Genomic DNA, 14,743 nt, shown 5'->3' with positions numbered 1-14,743 from the left:
CTAGGCTAGTCAAGCTGGTTTTAGCTGGTGTTTAGAATGACCAGCTAAGGAATCCATCATAAGGAAGTGGCCCAAACTTCTCTAAAAGCAGCCTGCTGACCAGCTGGATGATCAGATAAAATCTGATGTCCAGTCAAAAATCCAGCCAACCAGCTTAGGCAAGCTGGTTTTAGCTGGTTGTTCCAGCTGGTCTTCCAGAATGAACAGCTAGAGAAGTGGCCAAAACCCCTGTAAAACCAGCCTGTTGACCAGCTACGACCAGTCTAAGCTTAGGCTGGTTTTTAGCAGTTTTTTTTGGCAGCTTTTTTTTTTTGGCCATTTATGAGGGGAAAATTCAAAAGGCTTTGGTTAAATGCATTAATGTAAAAAATAAAATTACCTGGGTAACGTTTCATCTCAATAGAAACCGATTTTGCATTAAAAGGAAATGAAACCTATTTTTAAGACTATTGTGCTGTTATGTACAGATTTTGTTTCTTCTGTGTTTAAAGATGTAATGACCCCAGTGTGTTCTTAGTCTTTGTGAGATTTACTGATTTATATGTTTATATTCAGATTTTATTTTTCATTGTCAGTCTCTTGCTAATAGTGTTTGACTACAGTTTAAAAACGACCCCACTTAGTTTCTATGGAAACCGAGCTGTCAAAAAAAAGAAGGGAGAACTACAATTAGGCCTAGATAGCCTAGCGTAAATGTCACAGATGGGACGTTTGTTTGAGGTACAGATGCCCTTTATGGCTTTACACGCCTTGTTCCCAAATATAACTGCTCGGAGAAACAATATCCGTTTTCCTGTCGAGTAAGACAACGTAGCTGCCAATGCTAACAATAGGCTCTTTAGAACTACATTTCCCAGTAGCCTCTACGCCGCACGTATATGACGTCACAATAAGTATATATGTGTCCCGTGCGGCATTCCTTCCTCTATTGTTACATTGTAACAAACCGGGGCAGAAGAGAGGCCCATAGGGTCCTCGGGCCGACAGATACTACACATCATTTTTGTTTTTTTCTTTCCTTCGGGGTGGAAATATAACGTTGCGATTTGTCTAAACATAGCGCAGAACACAACCACCAATCCGGAGGAAAAAAAACCCCGAAGGCTCGGCTCTATTTGGTCTTTTTGAATGCAGGCATTTTAAAGGATCACCTAGAGATTTTTATCTGCATTTATTGGAAGCATCTGCGCCGGGATTTGTCATTTTTAATGAATAAGGTCCTTGTCTGCCTTCGTCTGCCCCGTTTTGAATTTTTACAGAGCTTGACTGCAACGTTAAATGCTCGCATAGCCTTCTTGATTCACAAAACCCCCCATTTGTAGTCTGTGTCAAGACTAATATCCATTGTTTACGATGCTTAAATGTTCGGACATCACTATATCTTCGTGAATAAACTGCTATTTTCTCAGTGGTCTGGCCATTTCGATGGGCTGAAGTCGCTTTTGTCTGTCATCTTGTAACCTTGTGGAAGTCTAAAGCTGAAACAGGCTCAAAATCCCCAAAGAAAAGAACCATCCAAATAAAGGAAGCACGGATCGAGCGACAGCTTCGCCGGTTTAAAGGCTCTCTATTTCTGCCCAAGGTAAGCCGAAGAGAATGGTTTTGTGTTTCACTTCACTGTCTTTCCCATTCAGCCCAGCCTACGAGGAAAAACGAGGAAAAATGGGTTGATCATTGGACCGGTTGCAACACAGCATACCATTTTCTGCTCTGTCATAAGATCTTCTCTTTGTGTTTTCCAGTACAGAATAAAAATCACAGGACAGATCATATGTGATGTGTCATCCTATCATATTGGGTCACATTATGGCAAGCCTTATTAACATTCAGGGCATTCATATTCCTTTAAACTAACTAGTGTCCAGTTGTTTCACTAGCACTGTTATTACACACTCTTTCTGATGTACTAGCGGTCAATCTAGTACTGGTAACAATTTTTCAATTGTGCTCTATAGAAATATGTGGTTAGTTGTTAACTATTTATCTATTTCACTTATTCGTTGTGTAGTTATTTCTTAGTTATTAGCATATGTACCAGATTTACTAGTACTTATTTGCTAGTTTAAGACACTTTTGAACAATGGCTAGTCAAAAAGGCTAGTTTTAACGAACTAGTAATAATTATAATACATACTCTCTAATAAATAGTATCCATTAGATGAAGTAAGTATAGTAACTACTATAAATACTAAAAAAAAATACAATACAATCTGACAAATATTTGCAGTTTGTTTCTTTATTATTATTTCTTAAGTATTATTAATATGAGATATTGTACTAGTTAGTTTAATAACTAAGGAATAAATGATACCACAATCTGATGTGGTCATGTTTTATAATAGCGTACATATTGTATGATGTACCTGTTTAGTAAATGCTAATTATTGCTAAAATAATTATTTCTAGTAACATGGACACACAAAGTGTGATGTCATGTTAAAATGTAAAAAATCTTCCTACTTTATGTATTGCTAGACCTCTTTACATTCCCAGCTGCTGCTTGTGCATGCAAGTGCTGCACGGATGCATCCACAGAATGGGAATAATGTTTGCATTTTAAGAAATTGCAACGTCACCTACGCAGAGTTTATCGGTTCTGGAAAAGAAAGACGTGACGTTTATGTGTCATTTGTCTAGGATGGGCTATTTCAGTGCCGACCAGTCAAACAGGCTGACGCGTAGTCAGTAACTGTAAGGTGATTATTCACGCTTTCTGTCCACCCCAAATAGGCCACAGGATGTGTGTCAGGAGATCTGCAAACATATTTCAGCCTCGCAGTCGCGTCCCTGCTTTTACGTGACCTGTGCTGCAGTCAGAAACTAGTTAGTTTGTCTGGCTTTCCTCCAGTTATCGGCATTATACACCGATGCTATTGGAGATGGATTTTCTTTTATGCTATTTTTATGAAAATGGAGCATCCCTGGATGTATGGCATCTTTGTGGACATCTTTGGGATATGCAAATATGCTCTTATCATACATACACCTTGACATGATGTTCATTTCTCACGAACTATCTAGTCCTTGCATGAGGAAATGGAGTGCTATTAAAAGCCTTTTACCAGTTGCCAATGATCATAACTCACAAATTAGGGACTAATAACTACTTCACATTTGATATAGTGATCTTACCTTGATTTAGTTGCATATCTAACAAGTTTTAGTACTTGATATATGATGTAGCATCTACATAGTAAGTCTCACGTTGCAGGATAAATGCTTTTCAAGTGAAGATTATTATTGCCCAGTCATTGTTATACAAAATATATACAGGTAAGTTGCCTAAACATCTCAACCGATTTGGGTTGGGATGAGATGTTTGTTAAAGGGGTCATAATATGAGAAATCAAATATGCCTTTATCTTTTGGCATATAAGAGGTCTTTGTACCATTAAAACATCCTGCACGTTTTATAGCTTAAAATGTCCTCCCCATTATAAACAAAGAATTTTTGACCATGGACCACAAAAAGTCATAAGGGTCCATTTTTAATTTAGATGTATACACTATCTAAAATCTGAATAAAAAAGCTTTACATTATATGTGTTTGTTAGGATGGGACACTATTTGGCCCGAGATCTGGAAATCTGATGGTGCAAAAAATCGAAATACGGAACAAATCGCCTTCAAAGTTGTCCAAATGAAGTTCTTTGCAATGCACAATACTAATCACAAAATTAAGGTTTGATATATTTATGGTAGGAAATTTACAAAACATCTTAATGGAACATAATCTTTACTCATCCTAATGATTTTTGGTGTAAAAGAAAAATTGATAATTTTGATTGCTACAAATATACCCGTGCTACTTACGACTGGTTTTGTGGTCCAAGGTCACATTTTTTTTAACCAAGCATAAACCATTTGCATAAACACCGCCTCCAGAGCAAGGCATCGACAAATAGTCAGTCTGCTAGGGCTGCTCGACTATGGCAAAAGTAATAATCACGGTTATTTAACATGATTATGACTGGGTCTAAAACTTTATATTAGTGATTAATTTAAAGATAGCAATGCAACAGAAAAAAATAAAAATAAAATACTGAATACTTTTATGCAAGTCTAAAGTAGTCTGACAGCCTAGAAATTGAATGTAATTATTTGAATGTAAAATAAAACCGCGTCTTCACTGTAAGAATTAAACATGCTTTGTTTCTTATTAAAAACTACAAAAGTCCTTCGTTCAAGAGCAGTGAGTGATTTTTCTCTTTGTATATTTACGTTTTATTAATATTAAGCACAGAGACGGCAGAAGAAATATTATTTATTGCCGCTTTAAGAGCCGCACGGATCCAATATACTGTTACACACGTATTTTCATTCTAAACCGTTTATGATCATTTAAGACGTCACTGACAAGGGTTTACATTAATAATCACCAAGCGCCTCATTTTGAAATATTTTTGCGTGTATTTGACCATTTAGGCACGCACCTTGAGCTAAAAGATAACTTTACATGTCCGTGTTCTGCTCCGTCTTTGAGTGCATACACAGAACAGCGCAAGTTCTCTTTCTCGCTTTTAAAAACATATCAAAGAAACATTAATAAATCAAGCACGTCCTGTTTAATGAAAGTCACATTACTTGATTGTGCTGATTTACATGTGAAATTAGGCTTTTATGGAGGAGCGAAAGCGCACCACTGAAAAGGGGGCGGAATAGGGTGTAATAATCGTTTCATCAATTACTGTATTTTCATGATCGTTTGAAGCCGAAATCGAAACTTCGATTAATTGCACAGCCCTAGTACTAGACTGCAGCTGCATCACAAACTGTAAGTGAGTTGTTCATAATGCTTTGTCTGGAGAAGACGTGAAATGATTGAAAATGTTTTTTTGATCATTGTCAAAATACTCATATCCAATAAGGAAGGGGCCTTGATACTGTTTAATATGCAATGCGTTAGCCAATCAAAACAGTGGCCCGATTACTGAGAAGCCTAAAAGGACCCCTCCCTTAAAAATGGGCCGTTTCAGACAGAGGGTTAGAATGCAGTTTGAAGTGAATAAGTTTTTCTCATATTTGTTTCTTTTGTGCACAAAACAGTATTAACATTATAAGTAACCCTCAAGGAACATATTAAAATAATATCCATGTCATGACCCTTTTAATAACTTTAGCAAATCTCTGCTGTGATTGCCTGGTTATATGCATATATATGTTAGAACGTATGCTTTTAGGACACTTCGACTGTACATGATGGTGTCCAACAGTAGTGACGTGCTTTAAGTTTGGCTCTGAGTGTGAGGATAAATCTTGGCACGCTTCAGCGAACGCACAGTAATTGGCAGACGCACTGCAATATTTGCTAGCAGCTTACTTGTACATCAGCACATCATTTCTGTGCATTTAACTGCATCACCACGGTAGCATTAATTATAAAAGGAACACATGAAAGCGAGGTCAGTTTCAGAGAAAAATGGACTCGTTTCTCAGCTTTTCTTGTTTCTATGGAAACGGTTCATTCAAGAGCAGCGCACTGTGTGTCAGACACTGATGCGTAAAGCAGCGTTTACTCTCATTTCATCATCCTGCTGTTTTTGATGCTTCAAGGTCGCAACGCATAGGTGATTGGCATGTATGTGGCTTGAATTCTAGGCTGCTGACTTGAGAGTAGAATGAATGATTGTAAAAATGAATAAATAATACCGGCTGAGTCAGGCTAATGCTATTTCCTTAGCATTCATAATCAGAGTTCATAAAACTAATCCAGTTTTTATGGATTTCACAAATCTGTGGGATTAAATCCATTATGCTGTGAGTTTGTCAGTCGTAATTCGTAAGTCAATTTGTTTTTTTCTCCTTCGCATGGAAAAACCCGACCTTTCCTCAAAGCCACCGCCGAACTGTTCTCATTTAACCCAGCAAAAATCCACTGCCTGTTTAAAAATAGTGTTTAATCATGAAGAAAATCAGGCATGGAGCCGCTCAAAGCAGTTGTATTACACAGCTCCCTCGGGCTAAGGAGGTGGTCTGATCAAACGTCCCGACTCGGCCTTGTGTGACCTCCCTGGTTTGACTGAACTGGTTTTGTCATTGGCTTGCAAAGGCTTGTTGTTTGTAATGTTGCACCGGTTTTAATGGGAGTGAAAGAGACCCAAAACGTGGATGCAGTTTTTCCACGGCTATTGCTTTAAACCAGTTACCATGGTGATGTTTGCAGGCTTCATGATTTTTAAGCAGGACTTTCATGCTGGATGGAGAAAGCGAATGTCAAGGATTAGGTAGCAAAATAGGTGATATTGCATAAGCTTCCAGATTGTTTCTTCTTTTGGTTGCATTTTTATGTTATATTTGGTCACTCTGACCTCCAGAATGAGGTATTTTTATTCAGCACTGCAGCTGTTAGTTAATCTCTGTTACTGGCCACGTTTCACATTGTTTTTCTTCCTAACACTGTTATTTATTTTGTTTTTATTTAATGAAACTTTCAGTAATTTAACACTTTTTGAGGAGTTGTGAATAGATATTAATAATTTCAAGTCTATCTATCAAATCTTAATAACAGTATTAGCAATTAAGATATGGACCAAACTGATTCACAAAAATATTTGAAATCAGAAAATGTACATTGAGAAATCTCTGAGTGGATTGATAAAAGTATTTTTTTTTTGTATTCATCTAGTATTTTAGATTGTTATATAACTTGTATTAGAAAGTGTATTCGAGAACATTTCTTAAGTAGAAATGCTCCTGGACATCTTACTTGCCATGCACATTTTTCAGTCACGATTGTTCATGTTTAAATTTTCACCAGCAATGGTCTGTCAGTCTGTTGGACAAAGCTTGTACCTATCTGTAATGCCTCCAGACGCAGTGTTTCCATGGAGACAGTGTCATCTCGTGCCCTGAAGCGCAGATTCGAGGAGGTGGACAGCGGCTCGCCGTGTTCCACACCCAAAGATTCGGATGATGACATCTCTAGCAGTGACAGCGCTGATAGCTGCGACAGTCTCAATGCTCCCTCCAGCTCTCTCACACGTAAGAACAGACCAGAAGTTAGTCTTATGATTTCAAAATTATATATTCTTGTCCGAAAGTTATGCAGGAGCGCAAACAATTTCCCTGGGTTTTGTTTTGTTCCTAGCCCCTGAGGTAATTCCACATATAACATTTGCACTATTGTAGCAGTTGCAAATCAGATCCATTTTAGCGTCAACCATTTAAGGCAGTCTGTGGACCATGATAACCTCTTTAGTCAGTTCTCCAACCAAGTTGGAGGTACAACCAAATTTTCATTTGTTTGTAAGAGCCACAACACACTTATCTATACATGATTCTTGATCAACATTCTTGTTGGAATGGAGTACCACTGCTTTTAAACCAGGGGTCTCCAAACTCCCTAGGTGTCCTGCAGAGTTTCGATTCAAGCCTAATTAAACACACTTAAACCAGCTAATCAAGGTCTTACTAGGCATGCAAGAAACTTCCAGGCAGGTGTGCTGAGGCAAGTTAGAGCTAAACTCTGCAGGATACCGTCCCTCCGGAACCAAGTTTGGAGACCCCAGGTTAAAACATTCAGATTTTAGGAATAGGTTTTTAAGGGTTAGTTCACCCAAAAATTTAAATTCTGCCATTTAATTACCCTCATGTTCCAAACCTGTAAGAGCTTTCATCTTTGAAACACAATAATCAGAATTTTCATTTTTGGATGAACTAACCCTTTCAGGTTAGGGTTAGTATTATAGCTATAGAAAACTACATTCTTATCAATTCACTATTTTCCACAGATGTTAGTGATAGGTTATGGATAGGGGTTGAAGTAAGGTTTCCTTTATAGAAATACTGTTCAAGGACTAACAATGGATATTGTTTTAGGAACATGTCCTACTTGGGCATTGTGGCTAATGCAGCAAGCCCTTAGATGAAAAACTCTTAAATACCAATTTGGGATAAAGTGAGACTTAGTTTGAACCACAATAATGTCATTTAAAGGGATAGTTCACTCAATACTGAAATTTCTTTCCAAACCCATAAGACTTTTGTTCATATTCAGAACAGAAATTAAGATATTTTCTATTAAATCATAGAGATTTCTGACCTTGCATAGCCTGCAACACAACTGACACGTTCAAGGCCAAGAAAGATAGTAAGGACATTAGTAGTAAGAAAGGTAGTAAGGACGTTATAATAGTCCATGTGACATTAGTGGTTCAACTGTAAGTGGTTCTTATGAACAAGCATCGAAGACTGGCAGGGATGAGAAGAAATTGTTGAATAAAATCATTTGTTTTTTCTTTGCACACAAAAAGTATTCTCATAGCATCATAAAATTAAGGTTGAACCACTGATGGCACATAAGGAGCTTTCACACCACGTAGTTCTAAAAACTCAGTTCTAAGAAGCAATTTCCCCCTCAGGCCGTTTTCCTGATTGCATTTGCACCGGCAGCAGGAACTATAAGCGACAGCGACGTCTTTATTCGGCAGGATAACTACAGCAGGAGGCCATAGACGGACCTGTTTTTGTTGTGTGTTGTGGGTTTTGTGATAACGGAGATGTAATGTAAAGTTACTCCGGTGTGAAAGCCCCTATGGACTATTTTAATAATTTGTTTACTATCTATCTAGGTCGTGAACATGGTAGTTGCGTTGCTGTCAACATAGGGTCAAAAAGCTCTCGGATTTCATCAAAAATATCTTAATTTGAGTTTTAAAGATAAACTAAGGTCTTGTTGGTTTGGAACGACATGATTGTAAGTAATTAATGACACAAATTTTATTTTTGGGTGAATTATCCCTTTACGGAGGCATTTACAGTGTCTCTTTATCTTGTTTCTGTAGCCCCCTCTATTCTCAGAAGACACAAAGCATCTTTAGGTCGTAAGCAGGTACGCTTTGATGCGGTGACGGTCTACTACTTCTCCAGAAGGCAGGGCTTCACCAGTGTGCCCAGTCAGGGTGGCAGCTCCCTGGGCATGGCGCGCCATCACTGTGCCATACGGCATTACACCCTTGGCGAGTTTGCACGAGAACAAGAGAGCAGCCACAAGCATGTGCTGCGTCAACACCTACGGCAAGAAAAGCTCAATGCTCGCAAGTTAAAGGTTAGTTGTGTGCCACTGTTCTGTTGTAGCTTCTGTTCCTACAGGATGCTGCTTTGTTTTGATTTTAAGATCTGTTTTATTCAATTTTCCCAGCTGACACGGAATGGAACTGTGGATTGTCCTGAAGCTGAGTTGCTTACCCTGGACGACATATCTGATGAGGATCTGGACGTTGAGAGTGTAGAAGTGGATGACTGCTTCTTCTTGCAGCCTCTTCCAACTAAGAGGCGTCGCGCACTATTGAGGGCCTCAGGTATAGCCCGCATAGATGCCAGAGAAAAGGCTGAGCTTCGTGCCATACGTTTGTCCCGAGAGGAGTGTGGTTGTGACTGCCGTTTCTACTGCGACCCTCGGCACTGTGGCTGCAGCCAAGCTGGAATTAAGTGCCAGGTAGGGCACGTTGTAATCAAAAGACAGACTTGGACAGGGGTGTCCCATCCTGCTTCTAAAGGGCCACCTTGTTGCAGAGTTTAGCTCTGGCACACCTGCCTACAAGTTTCTGGGACTGGAGCTAAACTATGCTAGAAAGATGGTCCTCCAGAAGCAAGATAAGACACTCCTGATTTTGCCTGTTATCCTATTCAAATAAAACACATGCTTTTTCTCTTGCACCTTGCCCCAAAGGTGGATCGGATGTCCTTCCCATGTGGCTGCACCCGTGACGGTTGTGGTAATACAGCCGGACGCATTGAGTTCAACCCTCTTCGTGTGCGTACCCACTATCTTCACACTGTCATGAAGCTTGACCTGGAAAAGAGAAGCCTGTTGGGTGTAAGGTCTGGAGAAGACTGTGGGGAAGAGACAGAATTAGTCTCCTCGCCATCTCTGTCTCTTTCTCCCTTGGACTCGGATGTGGAGGTGGAAAGCCAAAGCATTCAGGAGCTGCAAGAGGAGCAATGCGACAGCCTGGAGCGTGAGAACGAAACAGCCGTGCTTCACCTACAGAGTGCAGAGGAACGGGAAAGGAGACTGGAACAAGAAGAGCAGCAGGTCGAGGAGGCGCAGACCACTGACCCAACCCTTTGCCTCCTGCAGGGTGCCCTCACCAGCCAGGCTGGGATGGAGGGCATGGAAGGTGTTGAGGGAGTCCTTCTGGAAGGACCTTTTCCTGAAGGTGCCACCCTGCTGTGTATTACAGAGAATCATGAGGATGAACAGACCGAGCAGAGGCTCCTCAAAGACCCTGCTTCTGTCCTGTATTATCAGGTAGGTCACGTAGAGACAGCAGCCTTTGAGACACTTCCTGCGCAAGTAGAGGAGGTGGTGAGCGAAGGTGGGGATCCAGATACGGAGAGCGATCGGCAAAAACAAGAAACCTGCGGGCAGGATTCAGCCAAGAGCTTGTCTGTCGAAGTACCTCCACCTCTGGAGGATGGGGGCAAAGAACAACTTTGTCCAGAACAGGCCTCAAATGATGGGGAATGCCTCGAGACATGCCTGGCACTGAATGACAAAGCAGTACAACTTCCTCCAGAAGTGTAGAGCCCATCACCTCTGCAGATGTTTTGCACAAGTTAGTCATTCAGTTCAAAGAGAGCCTACTCCGCACAGTGCGATACGTTACAAGACTGCATAATGTTATTAAATGTTAAAGAAACAAGTTACCTTAATGGGTTTGTATCCAATTTAGCCGGAGATAAGCATGTACTGTGTTTGAAGTAGGTTGTCCGTGGTAAAATAAGTTATTAAAAAGAAAAAAATAGAATAATTTATTTATAAAGGTGAAAAAAGAAACTCGAGAAAAGAGATCCTGATCTGTCAACAAGTGTTTGTTTCTCCAATATGGTATCAGTTACTTGATACTAGTGGGGAAAAAGTGGCCTTTATGTCGAGGAGCAAGCATTTTCAGGATTATCCAGCACCTTTGTACGGCCTTTCCAGTTTGTAGAGTTCCGATAGCGCACTCCAACAACTAATCGGCACTGTCGGGAGCGGGTATGCTAACGCTATGTTCACGTCTTGTGGGAATTACCACAGTTATGACTGTGAATAGCTTAATGCTCATAACGCCAAAATGTATCCACGCATAGCTTTGTTGCTTATTACAATAAAATCTCCATGTTAACCTGGAAATGGAGCTTTTATAAAAGGAACAGGTCCAACCTTGGAATTAAATGTTTTCAAACGTTTCCAAAAGCCTTGAATGGTTTTTAATACTCAGAATCCGGTAATTATGGTAATTCTTCCAGGGCGTGAATGCGACATTAGTAATATGCATATGACTAATGCTAACTCAGTGCTAACGCTAAGAGAAGGAGTTGCTAATTTTAGAAGAGGGTGTTGTTTGTAGCATCCTTTCTGTGAATAGACCCAACAATCCTGGAAATACTTGGTTTTCATGTACTGTACAAGTGTTTTGCTAAGAGCTAGCATGAAGATGAGTGAAAAAGCTGCTTGTTCTCTGTATGCACGTTGAAAACTTGATTCATTTGAACTTGCTAAGAGGGGATCAGGAGGATGAATGAATGTGCAAGCCATTTGCACAGCAGTTCTTTACTGATTTATCGTAGTCTTGACCTGACACCGTTTAAAGCTGTAGCCTACCGTCCCAGTTCGTGGACGTTTATTTATTTACCACCGCTTTGTATTGTTAGGGCGAGGACAATGAGTTTGAGTATTGTCTACAATCATTAGATTTTTTTTTTTTTTTTTTTGGGTGTGTTTTAATTTTCGTGAGTGAATGAGATCATACACATTTATTGCACATCAAGCCTTTAAAGATTACAGAAGAGATTGTTTGGGTGATTCTCATGAAAACACATCCAGGTCACATTTCACTCCAAAATACGAAAAAAATACATAAATGAAAATGTTTTAGGGCCATTACATTTTTTTTTACAACAATTTCACCATCAAATAACTGTTTTAATTGTATTTTGACATTTTTGTTACTTTAAAATGTGATTCTCATTCAATAATTTTTTTTTTTTTACTAGAAGTTTGGGTGAAAATGTGGTTAATTGAAAATAGCGCAATGCAAGAATTTACTGTGATGCATGGCGTGTTCTTAACATATTTTCTGAGAAAAACCCAGTACTTAAAATCCAAGGTGATCTTATACATCATGTAGGCCTTTATGTACTGTATGACAAGGCAAAAAGACTTTGAGAAGACTATATATTGTAATTTTGACTTACACATTTGCCTTTTTAGTTTATCTCACTAAGCCACATTTTTAACCAGTCCTGGTATTTAAACAACATTACAAGTTGTGTTAACAGTGCACCTCATTTTAAACGTCCAAACCCTCATTTAAACCCTGTGAAGACCATCTTCCCACCTCTATTGCATTTTTATACTCCATCCCTCCCTCATCCCTTGTTTTAGAATATGAATAATGTTGATGAAAATTTTACTTAGATGCTTTCTGTTAAAGCCGTTTTAGTTCACTTCTGTTTAATGTTAGTTAAAGACAAAGTAATAATTTGAATGGTTACATGAAAAAAATGGTGTCTTCAAATAGTATGATGAGTTCTGTGATGTTGCTAAATTATTTAAACGTAAGGAACCGAAGAAAAATGTCATTTTGCTGTGTATGTGTGTGTGAGTGTTTGTACATGTGCTTGAAAGATTCAAGCTGATTTGTTTGCAGTATGAGGTCATCATGTTTCAAAAGGTGCTCTTATTTTAGTTTTTACATATTCATATTAACACTATATGTAGAGAGAGAAAAAAAATCTCCTTCAAGTTTACTCACCCTTACAACACTCTTAAGTCTTGAGTAAAGGAGATGCTTCATTATGTGACTACATTAGCTAAAATGGAACACGTGAGGCCAATCGTGAACTTGTTAGCATGGTTGCGCCCTCATATGACTTAGCATCGTAAAGCTCCAAGCATTAAGTGTGATTCAAACCTAAATCTGCAATAATTAATAGTTTTGCAAATGACCAATCAAACAAGAAGGATTTTTGTTTTATACTGTTACTGTGTTTATAATGTTTTTATTACTTTGTTTTTGCCTCATTGTACTGTATGTCTCTTCGTCTCTGTTTACTGAATGATCATAATGTATTGGCTAAGTGTGTTGTATGTCTGTTTTTATGTTGGATATGGAAAAATGTCACCTCCACACATTCCTGCACTCAAATGAGTTTAGTCTGTAGCAGTGTCTGAGCTAGAAACTGACGCATCCTTAAAAACGGTGGTCTAAGGGCCTGCTATTGACCAAAACATGGTCATGTTTGGTGTTGTTTTTACGTATGAGCATCCACCCGTCCAGTGGTCCAAAATGGCTTTAAAAAGGAGGATTGAATGTCGCACATGCTAATGTACCTGTAGCTGTAACGTTCTTTTTAGTCAGATAACGTTTTATTTTTGTTTTCCATGTCACCTCCTTTTTAAATACTCCGATTTGAGACCACTACAGTAACCAACTTACGTTATGATTGTATGTGTTTATGTTTGTGTGTAAGTGTGTGAGTGTGTGTTAGAGGCGCTTTATTAATAAGGCTGAATGGAGTTGAATTCTACGCTGTAAGAGTGACTTATGCTAACTGTTGCCTACAGAGGAGACAAAACATACAAAGTTTTATATGAAAATGTGAGTGAAATAAAATCTAAAATGAAAAAAACAACAACTGTGTCCTTTTTCAATATAAGCTTGAGTTGCATAAAATTATATATTAGCAGTATTCATGTCACTTACCCAGATGCGCAGCCATATTTGCGAAACTTGGATGTAAAGGACAGCATGGGTTAATGTTGTTAATGGGTTAATGTGCCACTGAATGTGTTGTTCAGCTAATTTATGCTGTCTAAACCACAGAAAAACGTGTGGAAGCTGCTAAATCATATAGAGAAGGACTTAGTAAGCAGGAAATGGCACAATATTTTGTGAACTAAAGTTAATAGGTGATATGTACTAGCAGCATTAATTAAGATATTAGCCTAATAGTTCACCTACCTGACCGGAAATGATGAAAAACACGAATGTCGCCAACCACAAACACTTTTCCTCAGTTTTTTTTTTTTTTTTGCACTCCTCTTCTTAATTTGTTAACTTTTGGCAGTCTATAGTACTCCAAATGTTTTTTCCTGGTCTGACCGATTAGTAGCCCAAAACATGACAATAATTGACTATTTTCAGGAGCAATACTCTGAAAAATATGCGAGTTTAGTTAGGTTCAGTAGCATTGTTTACGTTAAGTGCCGTCAAAATGTCTGATTGACGACGCCTTGTGAAAAAAACATAAAACTAAACGAACAGCAATGATAATCTTAGAAAAACTACCTCAGTTTGTTTAACCCTTGTGCGCTCCTCATTTGGGAGTCACACTCATACTCCTCACGGTCAAAAGTGACCGGACACCTGAAATGTAACTTTTTTTTTTCTTCAGTAAAACCAATCTAATATATTTTTGTTCCATAATATTTTTTCTTTTTTCCTTTGTAATTTTAGAGAATTTTATGGTACTAATGATTATTTATGCAATAATTATGATCTATTTTTTCCACTGAAAATAGAAAAAAAATAAAAAATCCTAATTTTTAAAAATTATTTTTCAATGAATGCAGTATTTCAGATTAAAATAGAGTATAGGCCTTCCAAATCAATTTTTTGAAGACAGATTAGCACCACCTGGTGGGAGCACAGGAAGAAAAATAAGCAATTTCACAGTGTAACCACTAGAGGCCTGTATAGACATCAATAGAGATGCTAGTGAATTCCCAATTTGTTTTAGACATAATTGCTTA

At 38.5% G+C, this 14,743-nt stretch overlaps 1 protein-coding gene across 1 annotated transcript; it reads left to right on the top strand.

Annotated features, from left to right (window-relative positions):
* Positions 1 to 956: 956 nt before the first annotated feature.
* Positions 957 to 13,599, top strand: csrnp2 (cysteine-serine-rich nuclear protein 2). The gene is made up of 5 exons (XM_073823021.1): positions 957 to 1,582; positions 6,812 to 6,981; positions 8,784 to 9,046; positions 9,140 to 9,436; positions 9,671 to 13,599. The coding sequence occupies exons 2-5, from the start codon at positions 6,825 to 6,827 to the stop codon at positions 10,526 to 10,528; spliced, it is 1,575 nt and encodes a 524-aa protein (XP_073679122.1). The 5' UTR covers positions 957 to 1,582; positions 6,812 to 6,824; the 3' UTR covers positions 10,529 to 13,599.
* Positions 13,600 to 14,743: the final 1,144 nt, after the last annotated feature.

The sequence above is a fragment of the Garra rufa genome, chromosome 18 (assembly GCF_049309525.1).
Source record: "Garra rufa chromosome 18, GarRuf1.0, whole genome shotgun sequence".
Classification (NCBI taxonomy): Eukaryota; Metazoa; Chordata; class Actinopteri; order Cypriniformes; family Cyprinidae; genus Garra; species Garra rufa.
Note: the sequence above shows the minus strand (reverse complement) of the source record. Positions and strands in the feature narration are given on the sequence as shown.